The sequence below is a fragment of the Emydura macquarii genome, unplaced genomic scaffold (assembly GCF_026122565.2).
Source record: "Emydura macquarii macquarii isolate MOO-44397 ecotype Brisbane River unplaced genomic scaffold, CSIRO-AGI_Emac_v2 contig_1253, whole genome shotgun sequence".
NCBI classification, from domain to species: Eukaryota; Metazoa; Chordata; order Testudines; family Chelidae; genus Emydura; species Emydura macquarii.
In genome coordinates, this window is record NW_027131390.1 from 2552293 (window position 1) to 2564669 (window position 12377).

Sequence of the window (12377 nt, forward strand, 5' to 3'; positions counted from 1 at the left end):
GTACGGAGAGGCGAGTGGGGTTGAGGTGCCAGGGAAACGTGCTGTGAGTCCAGCAACCTGTGTTGCTCCAAGGTCCCATAACGGTGCTCTGCCTGATATTCGCCCTCCAGAGGCCGGTAGCGAGAACCCGGTCTGTCGCTGTCATGAACCGGAGTGTGAGATCTCGACTCCAGAGACTGCCTGTAGTGAAAGGTGCCTCGGTGATGGGGACTGCTGAGCAGAACTGTTAGCCGACCTGCCCCGCGACAGGTTGCCCACCAGTGCTGGTGCCGAATCTTGGTGTGGCAGCCTGCCGTCCCTTGGCATCGGTGGCAGAGGCAATGCCAGGAGGTCCCTCATTGCCTGAAAGGCCTCTGGAGAGGATGGCACCACCAGGCGGTGAGGGTTTCTACCGCTCCCCAGAATTGGTGAGGGCCCCGATGCCGGGGTCAATGCTTGCAGTGGCGAGGGACCTGTCTGACGTGGGGAAGACTGGCAGCCCGATGGGGGTCTCGCCATGTCTCCCTTGGTGTTATCCACCAGTGAGCAGCCCCACTCAGTGCATGTCTTCTTAGACCTCTTCTTCAGTACCAGGGCGGGTGATTCGGTGCCAAGGGGAACAAGAGGGTGCCAGAACGGCACTGTGCACCAAGGTCATCGGGTTCCAACACCAGTCTAAGTGCCGATTCCATCAGGATGACCCTGAGATGAATATCTTGGTCTTTCTTAGTCCATGGGCAAAAACCTTTACAGTTTTTGCATCTCTCACAGACGTGCGCATCCCTCAGACACTTTAGGCAATTTTGATGCGGGTCGCTCCTCAGCATAGGCTTCTTACACAAAATGCAGGGTTTAAAGCCCAGGGCCCTGATCCTGGGACTCTAATGACTAAAGAACTAACTATAACAAAATGATTAACTACGTACACTAGAACAGCAAACAAACCACTAGGTTATGTGAAAAAACTTGCGAAGGCAAGAGATGTTCCACCACCATCACTGGCAGCAAGAAGGAAGGGAGAAGGAAGGGCAAGGCAGCAGCACCTATATGTGGGTGCATGTGCACACCGCTGCAGGGGGCGCTAGAGCCAGCTTGTATGGGTACCACTAGGGGAAAAAGTTTTCCGGCAGTGGTGCATGTGGCGCGCACACGCTCCTAAATTAGGAATGGACATGAGCAAGCACTCGAAGAAGAACACAATTTATCTAAAGCAACAAACGTAATCCTGAATGATTTGGGACAATGGACATTTCTTAAGAGACAGAACTATTCAGTTGGGAAAGAAGAACCTTGAGAAAATTAATACACAAGTTAAGCAATCCTTTTCCATCAGAGTAAGAAGGTATTACTAGTTAAAACACAAATATAAAATCTAATAGAATGTAGCAAACAACCCACTGATCTGTTGCTGCCACAAAATATTAGTGATACACATTGGGTCAGTAAAAAAATGTTTAAAGGCACACAACAGCAGAAGTAGCATGTCAAAGATGCTAGTTAGAGTAAGATTACCAAAACTAAGTGTCTTCATAAAGGATGCATAAGGTGGTCACCAATGGGGTTCAGGAAGACATTTCCCTTCTCCCTGTTAACAATAAGTATTACTGCACAGTTCAATTAACACATGGGGACTTTTGTGTCTTCCGCAAGTATTTGATACTGGCCATATCCTGTCTACTCCAGGATATGAAACTTGATGGCCTGCTGGTCTGTGCGACAAATAATCAGCGCTGCCTGAAGTTGTCAACCACCAAGTTTAGTGAGTGTGAGGATCATGATCTGAATACCAAAAGGCATGTTACTAGAAAGGCTTCAGCATTTAAACAGTAAGCAGCCGTCTTACTGTTTACTAATTAGTTTAAACATTGCCTTTGGGGATGGGGGGGAGACGCCGAGACCAGTGTGGCTTCCCCCCTTGCGTGTTTAGCCATTTAAACATTCTATTTTTTGACATTTAAACAGATTCTTAAACAAATTTTTACATCCTAGTTGTCATTCCTGATTAGGAGTGGAGGAAGAAGGTATAACCCTTCTTGATCTTCCGCTACCGAGAGAAAAGCACCAATAGGATCACCTGTTACGGTCAACAAGTACAGGAATGCAGACAGCTATGCAGAGCTCCTGATGATAAATCGGTTGTTAGCAATTATGGATAGCGAGGAGGAAAATCAATTGAATTTTTTTGAAATCATGGAACTACTTCTCATTACGCTTTGTCTTTTAGCATAAACTACCATAGCAGTATTCATAAACAGAACCTGTCCATTTAATGACGTTCTCCAAGATCAATATCTTTTTGCAAGTACACTGCGCTGGATACTCTCCACACAGGATCACTCCTACCAAATTTATGTCTGGCATCTTCGTACCGAGGCATTTATATTGCACTCATCAACATGGTATTGTATCGCTTCACGAAAGTCTATAGGTCTATCACGCAGTCACATTGTACACTTTGTGGAAGAGATTTTCATCACGTGTGAGAACAGTGCCAGCCCAATAGTGCCACAATTATTTACTGGGGCTGCTACAATGCAACATCCAACCCATCAATCAAATCAATGCTGATCTTTGGAGCTTCCTCCTCCATTTCCCAGATGAGATAGGAGATTTTATATTGATATTACTTTGGAAAAGCTTTGACTAAGAGAAGATGCTTGCATTTTGTCCTGCAATAGCAGGGAGATTCATGGCCACTAATTTCCTGAAAAAGGCAACTCTTTTGAGCCAACCAATGAAAGTTCTGTCTCCAGCTGTCATAAGTTTCAGCCTTGCAGCTGACAGTTCCATCACTCCTAAGGAACACCATTACTGGGAAAAGCCATGTCACAGAGATATCTGCTGAGACAGCTTGGCACCACCTATCAATGGCTTTAACGATTAGGGCCAGAATATTGCCTTTAATATGGTATTTGATGGGGAACATGAGTAACTCAGGAACACTGTAGGTGATCTGCTCCTGTTGCCTTATGTTGTGGGCATGCTGCAGCAACTTGAAACAGCTGGATTTATTTCAAGGCTCTTGTCTTCCCGAGTGTAGTGCATTTCTGTAGTCAAGCCTGAAAGTCAAACAGGTGGCATCTGAGAGGATAGGGACAGTCTCCAGACCAGTTGTAAATGGACAAAAGCAACAGCTGCCAGGAATGCTGTTTGAGAACCAAGACAGGAGAGCTGATGGATCCTGAGATTATAAACTGCCTTAATGGCAGTTAAAGGCAGACATCTTTGGCCCTTGAACAGTGGAGATTGCCATTGCTCTTCCAGCTGTCCCCTTAACATCCCTTGCATCTTGCTCAGGGTAAGGGTCAACTCTGCATTCAGCTACTGTTCTCACTTCAGTACTGCGACAACCAGAAGAGGTTACTATTAACAACTGATGTAAAGGAGTGGAGCATCATCTGTGAACTGTTAGCATTTAATGCCATAATGGCTCACAATCTCTTCATAAAAGCAACCTTGTTAAAAGTGGAGGGTTAATATTCTTCTCCTAGAAGTAATTCCCATAATTCTAGATTCAGAGATTGAGGTTTTGTCAGGCTATGGTGAAGAAAGATGTTGTCAGTATCAAGTTATTCAACAGTGCACTATAAAAGAAAAACAATCTGCTGATGCCATTGAGATTTACTCTTAAATCTTGATGACCTAATCTGAAATTATTTCATTGTGTGGTGGAATTCTTTAGCCATAAAAACAACAGGAAAAAATTCAAAAGGAGAAGCATTTTATTTAAGGAAAAATCTAATCCATTATCCCATATACATCCAGCATTGGTGCAGAAAATTCAAAACAAGCACGTCGCATTTAAGGATTATAACTAACATTTTGTCATTAAAGAGAATCCCTAAAGCTGAAAAAGTTGCCGTGTTCCAGTTACGTGGCTGCTCTCAGGCAGGGAAGCTGCTGGACTTCCTTCTTCTAATCTTCTGGAAAAGATCATCCAAAGGGTCTTTCCACCATCAGCATCTTCAGAGTGCAAAGCAACAAGGCTAAGATACACTTTCAAGAAGTGGATTGTAAGGATTCAGAAACCAAAGACATATTTGAATCATCCAAGATGAGCTTCTGTTTCTCTTTCTAGGGGGAGAATTTCCTTTCTAGCTGATAAATAAAGTAAACATGATACAGGCCTCTGGGTTTTTTTTACTCACTTCACAATTCACTAGGGTTGGCATTTAAGCTAAAAATAGGTAAAGTGTATGTTAAATACCTGCATTAGTGAGAGCAATATTTTCTCATCTTCTATTTCCTATGAGTGGAACAAAATATCTTATATCTATACTCATTTGATCTTGGATAGGTTAAATATTTCCCAAGAGCATTCAACCTTTCATTCTCATACAGGCACACCTGTGGTAACTAAACATAACTAGCTCAAAGTTAGAAATATTTTTAGGAAGAACCGCTTTGCTTTTAAGCAAAATAATATTAAAATATGAAACCTGTGATAAAAGTACCTTTGAATGAGTGAAGGATACTTGGCCAATTAAATTCCATCAGAGAAAACCAAACATTAGCCGTTAGAAGATTCAGGGTTCAAACCTAATATTGTTATAGTGGCAAAACATGTGGAAAAGAACACTTATACTGAGAGCATGCTACTAAGATTTATACTGTAACTCGTAATAGATACCATAATAAAATAAGTTAAATAATATAAACATCCATCTCCAGACACCTGCAAAAGCTAGCAATTAATACAAATTCTTGTGATTGTTATGTTGGAAAGCCCAAAATAATAATGAGGCCTCTGGGTTTAGATAATCATAACTGACTAATATTTGTGATTATTTGCCCTGCATTTTAATTTAATTTGATTTAAAACTAGAACTTCTAAAAAACATATTCAGAAGCAAATTACTATGTTGGAACCAATAAAGATTATAGTATAGTATATTTGTCCTGCTGAACCTTTAAACATTAACTCACTCTATGCACAATTTTTCAGACATTATTTCCACATTTTCCATTGTTAAAATTACAACAGACAAGTATGGCCGAAATAGTTTCTTGAAAGTAGGTCAAAGTACCCATTTGAGACCACTTGTGCATTGGTTTCCTAGCAAATTAATCTACCCACACAGATATACGCAATGTGTATCCTGGCAACAGTGAGGCAGAAGAAGAACTCAAGTAACATTAATGAGGTATCTTAGGCTGAATAATTGCAGTTAAAAGTTTTATTGAACAAAAGAAGGTAAAACATGGTAGTCTGAGTTCACTGAGCAAAAAGCAGCTCTCCTGCTGAAGCTGCACTTTGTGCTAAATAACCTTATTAACTGAGGCTACACAGAGGACATTAATATGTAAGTTATCTCAACAGCAAAGGAGAAAAGATGATTAAATTTGATCTGAAGGAACAATTTGGTCAAATTTAGTGGCTTGAATTAACATTTCTAGCCCTTATCTACATAATTCAGTACAGGCACACAATAGGTCATACAACTGTACTGAATTCCCATTTATTAATAGCTGATGCTTCCTTACAAGTGGAAGCTGATTTAGGCGGGAGAAGGGACCAAAAATTTAAAAACCCAAACATTTTAAACCTTCTGTTTGAAGTGTCATTTAATTGAACCAGGGAAAAACCCCTCAACATATGTCATTAAAAAACCCCTGGCCTACACAGGGTCCGCCTGTTGTATAATATTAATATTTTTTAAATTATTATTATTTGATTTCTCCTGTCTGCCTAAGAAACTCCATATGCTCTCAAAGCACCCACACAGCCTGGCAGGTAAAGAGATATGTCAAAAATACTCTGTGAAAAGAGGGAGGTAGCTCAGGCCTGCTGGCAACCTTTTGTCATAATTCACACTGGTGCAGGCTGCCTCCCTTTAAAATCTGTAATCAAAGATAAAAGGAAGAAAGACTTTCAAATATAAAGTTTAGTGAACATAATTACATGTTCACTACAACCCCTTCCAATTTGACTTATTGGGCTTCCTAATGTAAGTTGTAAGGTACCTCACATCCAATACACAACATTAAAAACGTACCTAATTCATACATTTTATAGACAGTATCCTGTTTCTCACTTGCTAAACATTTGGCTCTGGTGAATACATTTTTCCTTATTCTCTGTTAACCACTCGATAAACATTCTAGGCCAAACAAACAGCACAAGTAATGTCAAAGTCTTTTTTCCCCTCAGTAACTGTACCAATAGCTGTAGGCTATGCCTAACAGATACTACTGAAGGAATATGAGACACTCCATGATGCAGTGCAAAGGTATTACCACAACACCATAAGTCAAAGGATTCTTTTAAGGTGCCGAAAGAGGTGACTCTCTACAAGGTGACCCTGTGTTGTCTTCTGGCGGGAAAACCGTAAGAGTGCAGGCTCGAATGCCACCAAGTGATTCCGGGAGGTCAAAGACCTTATGCCACTCATCCTTTTCCGGGTCATATTTCTGGACTATTTCCACCATACAACGATTATTCCAAGAGTACCCTCCAACAACATAGATTTTATTTTCGAAGACAGCAACCCCAACATCACTCTGCCCACGTAACATAGCAGCAATTGGAGTCCACTGGTCGAGGGTGGGTGAATAATATTCACAGCTTAGAACATCATCATAATCACTTGTTCCTCTAAAGTGATTTCCGCCAATAACATAAAGCTTGTCTCCAACAGTACACATGCAGTGTAGACCTCTGACTGTCGTCATTGGAGCTTTCTGAGTCCATTTGTCTGTGTCGGGGTCAAAGCACATAAGTTCTTTTTGGAAAGTATCATGGGTAATTCCGCCTAACGAAAAACAAATAAAGCAAAGTAATATTGGACTTGGAGCAAACAGGTCATGGCAAAAGAGTAACAGTAATTCAACTAATTCCAGAAGATCCCCAAGGATATAGATATGAGAGACCAGGACCATTTTTGTGGAGCGCACACACCTCCACAACATGGCATCTTCATTAGTAGGGACACTCCCCAGATACAGCTGCCCAATCAACAAGATAACATATCCCCAGGTTGTATTCTCTTTTCTGAATAAGCTCCATGTAGCCATATATGGTGCTGGGGACAACGTGCATCTCCCATGGCTCTATCTATATCCTGTCCATTCCTCATTACACATCACCAGTGAGGAATGGACAGGATATAGATAACTCTTTCCCCACACAGAACTTGGACGATATGAAGAAGATTCTGCAGGGCCCTGCAGAGAGGAGGATACTGTACCTAAGAGACAGCTGAGCTTTCCCTCTGAACTGAGCGGGTGAGATATACATGTGCAAAGGTCCCCCTCTACTTGTGAATTTAAGAGAGACAATTTGGCTCTTCAACTAATTCTCCATTGTTTATATGAATCTTTCAGGAGAGAGAAAAGTTACATTCCTTTCCCATTTTACACTTTCTGATTTATCAAACTTTCCCGCACTTTCATTTATTTCAAGAGCTGAAATTAAAGCAGCAGCAACAATTCTGAGAAAAGTGAACACATGCTCTCTGATCATGGTCCCAAGCTGACAGACTACTGTTTACAAGTGGAAATTAGTATCCCTTTTACCTGCTCTCTAGTGGCAGGCAATTGGCCAAGTGTGAGTAAGCTAGTTCTGAAATCTACAGTCAAGAGGATACCAGAGGTACTCTGACATCAGCTGAGGAATCAGCACTGGTGGCTTTGAACGAAATGAATAGTGCTCCCTGGGGAAAGAGTTTTGTTCCCATCTGACCCATTTCCAAGCAGCACGTACTCACTTTAGTGTAGTGTCACTACTGCCACTTTAGCTGATGTTAAAGGGCAACTCTGATATCCTCTCATACAGCGTAGATTTCAGTGGCAACTTGATTGCTTCCAACAAAGGAAAGCGTAAATGGGACATTTACACAAGTTTGTAAAATTTAGTTTGAAAGTAGGCCAGTGATCCTGAGTGACTAACCTCAAGCTTCCTTAGACATAGCTGTTCGTTAACATAGTTCTTTTTCTTTAACCACCATTAGAGAGGCTTATCAATGTCAGTAAAGTTACAGGAATGTGTCTTGATAGCAAGCTTTTGCTCCCTCCATTCAGTGACAGTCCCTATCAATGACTCCAAGAACAAATGCTCCATAAAGTAAATGAGCAACAGGGAGTTAAATCACTTCTGTGAGAGGAATAGCTTATTTCACAGAATCATAGGACTGGAGGTCTTCTAGTCCAGTCCCCTCAAGGCAGAAGTAATGCTTAGACCATACATGACCAGTGTCTGTCCAACCTGCTCTTAAAAATCTCCAGTGACAGAGATGCCACGACCTCCCTAGGCAATTTATTACAGTGCTTAACTACCAACAGTTTGGAAGATTTTCCTAATGTGCAACCTAAACCACCCTTGCTGCAATTTAAGCATTGCCTCTTGCCCTATCCGCAGAGGTTAACGAGACCAATTTTTCTGTCTCCTCTTTGTAACAACCTTTTATGAACTGGAAAACTTATGTCCCCTCTCAGTTCTCTCTTCTCCAGACTAAACAAACCTAATTTTTTCAATCTTCCCTCATAGACTGTATTTTCTAGACCTTTAATCATTTTTGTTGCTCTTCTCTGGACTTTCTCCAATTTGTCCACCTCTTTCCTGAAATGTGGCACCCAGAACTGGACACGATACTCCAGATGAGGCCTAATCAGCAGGGAGTAGAGCAGAAGAAATACTTCTCGTTTCTTGCTTACAACACTCCTGCTAATACATCCCAGAAAGATGTTTGCTTTTTTTGCAAGTGTGATGCTACTGACTCATATTTAGCTTGTGATCCAGTATGATCCCCAGATCCCTTCCTGCAATATTCCTTCCTAGGCAGTCATTTCCCATTTTGTATGTGTGCAACTGACTGTTCCTTTCTAATTGGAGCACTTTGCATTTATCCTTACTGAATTTCATTCTATTTATTTCAGACCATTTCTCCAGTTTGTGCAGATCATTTTGAATTTTAATCTTATCTTCCAAAGCACTTGCAACCCCTCCAAGCTTGGTACCATCTGTAAACTTTATAAGTGTACCCTCTATGCCATTATCTAAATCATTGATGAAGAAATTTAACACAACCGGACCCAAAAATGGTCCATGCAGAACCACTTGATATGCCCTTCCAGCTTGACTGTGAACTCTCTGGGAAGGGTTTTCCAACCAGTTATGTACCCACCTTATAATAGCTCTATCTAGGTTGTATTTCCCTAGTTTGTTTATAAGAAGGTCTTGCGAGACAATATCAAAAGTCTTAAGAAAGCCAAGATATACCACATCTACAGTCTCCCCCCATCCACAAGGCTTGTTACCCTGTCAAAGAAAGCTATTAGATTGGTCTGCCATGATTTGTTCTTGACAAATCCATGCTGATTGTTACTTATCACCTTATTATCTTCTATGTGTTTGCAAACTGATTGCTTAACTATTTGCTCCACTATCTTTATGTCTCTAGCTACTTTAATCTCATTTTGTACCTTGGCCTTTCTAATTTTGTCCCTATATACCTGTGTTGTTTATTGTCATCCTTTGTAATTTGACCTAGTTTCCACTTTTTGTAGGACTCTTTTTTGAGTTTCAGATAATTGAAGATATCCTGGTTTAGCTAGGGAATTTGGGAATATAGACCTTATATAAAATGTAGAGTTTTATATTTCAAATGGGTTTCATTTTGATAAGAAAGTAATTTTTCTCTATCAAAATGAAGAGATCAAAAGATAAGCTGTTTGACCAATAGCCTAGTTCTACAATGGGAAGGTCAAAAAGAAAGAGGAAAAAAGAAACTGAAGATGATGAAACTGATAATAAATTTGGATTTATTTCAAATTTTGCTGATAAATGATTATGGAGCAACTAGTTTTGTTACTAGGATTTTTTCCAATAAGCTACATTTATAGGATTTTATATTGAACTTATTGCAAACTGGTGATTTAATAACATCTTAAGGTCTTTCATGCCAGCTTCCTAAAAAATGGTCTCATCATGTACCAAGATCTTTTTTACATTTGGGGGGTGGGATGGAGATGAGAGACTAAGTCTCTCTCTGGTATGCAAAACACTGACTATTTTTAAAATGGCTGATTTAAGTAGGTCTTTTCTATATTGACGCTTGATACAGATGACCAAATTTGTTCCTGATTGGACTAAGCTACATGGTTCCAATGTAGGTAGTCCAAGGCTGAGTAATCAAAGTTAACAAACTAAGAATCAAGGGTAAGACTCAGAAGCCTTGCCTTTTCAGGTTACGAATCACCTGAGAGAAGATTGACCTACCAAAATCCCCAAGATTGATCATCTTGGAGAAAGGAAGTCACATCAATTACCAGGCTATTACAGCCTTCTCTAGTCTTTGCCTGTACCTGAAGGAGGAAGTCCACAAGCAAGCATTGCTGTGCCAGCACATCACCACCATCTGGTTCCTTGACTACAATTCTAGCTTTTACTCTATCAGACTCTGTGAGAGCTGAAGAGTTTGTAAAGGCATTGTTATTTTACATATTATTTTTCCTTTTTGTCTGTCTGTCATGTTTTTATTAACTGGAAGACATCCCAGCCTATTTAGCCTTTTTATTTTTAGAGTGTGGACGTGAAGGTGTGGATGTGTACCTATGTGAGCACTCATGAAGTTCAGACAAGGAGGGACCCTGAAAGAACATTTTTCCAGGTATAAACAGCTCTAAAGTCTCAGAGATACTCAGAGCATGTTGTGTGGTCTATGTTTAAAAATCCTGAAAGACTTGAGATTGTCACCAGTAGTTTCAGGAAAATACAAGTTGTTAAATGACTGCTTATCATGAACTGTCTGTTCAAGTCTGTATTATATAATCTCTGGGGGAGGAGAGATGGGTGGGAAGGATTAGCCTTCACACCGAAATCCAAGAAGGAAGCTTTATAATTGGCTTTGAGATTGTGGGTCGATAATAATTTGGTTTTAGTATTAAGCAATTATAGATTTTATTGCCTTTGGTCAAAATTCTTTAGATGGGAATTACAACCATATTGATAGACCGATGCTTGATTTGCCCTGGATTTGACAGTTATAGTGCTTTACTGTTAGTTTAGTTTAACAATTAATAGTAGGTTAAGCTTTGGTGATCTGTTTTCTTAATTTTATTTTTAAGGGTTTTATTAAAATGTATAAAAAGTCACATTTCTTTCAACAAGCAAGTTGGGCTCAGAACCTTTGAGTAAGAAAAAATATCTAGCCAATATGCCTCATGTGCAGTGGATTTGGTTCATAAACTTATAAGAACGATTTACCTGAAATATACATTAATCCCCCATAGACAGTTCCAGCATGGCCGTAGTGGGGCTCATTCATTTTTGCAACATAGCTCCATTCATTCATTCTTGGATTGTAACACTCCACTGTGGCTGTTCAAAAACAACAAAAACAAGAGTCCTTGAATTAGGTATGGTCATTTGATTTTAAGTGCAGTAGTGGTGAAATTAATACATTCATAAATAGACAATACACCAGTGAAAAATATGTGATTTATATAAGAAAGTTTCAGAGGTATGTTCTGATACTCTGTGTAGTTAAAGACATCCCTGAATATCCTATAAGATTTCTGTCCCACAGGTGCAGAAGAAAAAACTCTTGTCCAATTGTTTCCCCTGATTTGCATTCAGTACAGTTGCTGCTTAGCTTGTCGTAGCTTTCATTTATCTTGCTCTGTATACATAGTGGTGTGCTCATAAAAAGTGAAAATAAAATTAGTTATCTGCTTTTCTATTCCTCCTTCTCATACAACCTCTCCAATGTCTGGTGAAAATTGACATGGAACAAACTTTAAACATATCCAAGAGGATGAACGCATTAGGGAATTGGAAGGACCTGTGGCAGTCACATTTCTTTAAAAGCATCCCACCCATGCATATATGGATACAGACCAGCTTGGTTTTTTTCTGACTGCATTACAAGCCCACTATGCCACCCAAAGATCTCCTGAAAGGTCACCCGACACATGAATTCTTGATTTGGTATGTAATACCACCTTTTGCAGTGATTTCTCTTTACTACTCATACAACACCACAGAAGTGCATGGCACTTCACAAAAACAGATAGAGGTCTAACCCAAATTGCTTCCAGGATCAAGGCCTGCAAAGAAAACTGGGTAGGGCCTGATCTAAAGGCAGCTCTGTGTGGTAGGAGAGCTCTTTCATGCAATTTTGTTTGCAGGACTGCAGACCAAGGTAGATAAAAATCAGTGATTTAAAATTTCTTTTAAAGTTGTTTAAATAGGTTTATTTTTAAAAGGAAAATGTATTTAAAATTAAAACTATGACCAGCTATGTTAAGGCCTAAACTTAATAATATTCAAGAAGAACGTTTGCTGCTGAAGTTTTAAAGAATCTTCAAACAACTGAACTGGTGGAAGTCACTGGTTAAGCACCTGAAATCAGGATCTGCTGAAGCAATAAACCAGCTTTTGACGACAGCAGCAGCCTCTC

General features: G+C 40.0%; 1 protein-coding gene across 7 annotated transcripts in view; it reads right to left on the reverse strand.

Annotated features, from left to right (window-relative positions):
- Window positions 1-3683: 3683 nt before the first annotated feature.
- The window catches only part of KLHL13 (kelch like family member 13), a 110610-nt gene continuing 101916 nt past the window's right edge, over window positions 3684-12377 (reverse strand). For all 7 annotated transcript variants that reach the window (XM_067547997.1, XM_067548001.1, XM_067547998.1 and 4 more), the window contains 2 exons: window positions 11183-11296; window positions 3684-6731 (listed from right to left, as the gene is read on the reverse strand). In XM_067547997.1, coding sequence (XP_067404098.1) covers window positions 6244-6731; window positions 11183-11296 — 602 coding nt within the window. In that variant the 3' untranslated portion in view covers window positions 3684-6243. The remainder of the gene's footprint in view (window positions 6732-11182; window positions 11297-12377) is intronic.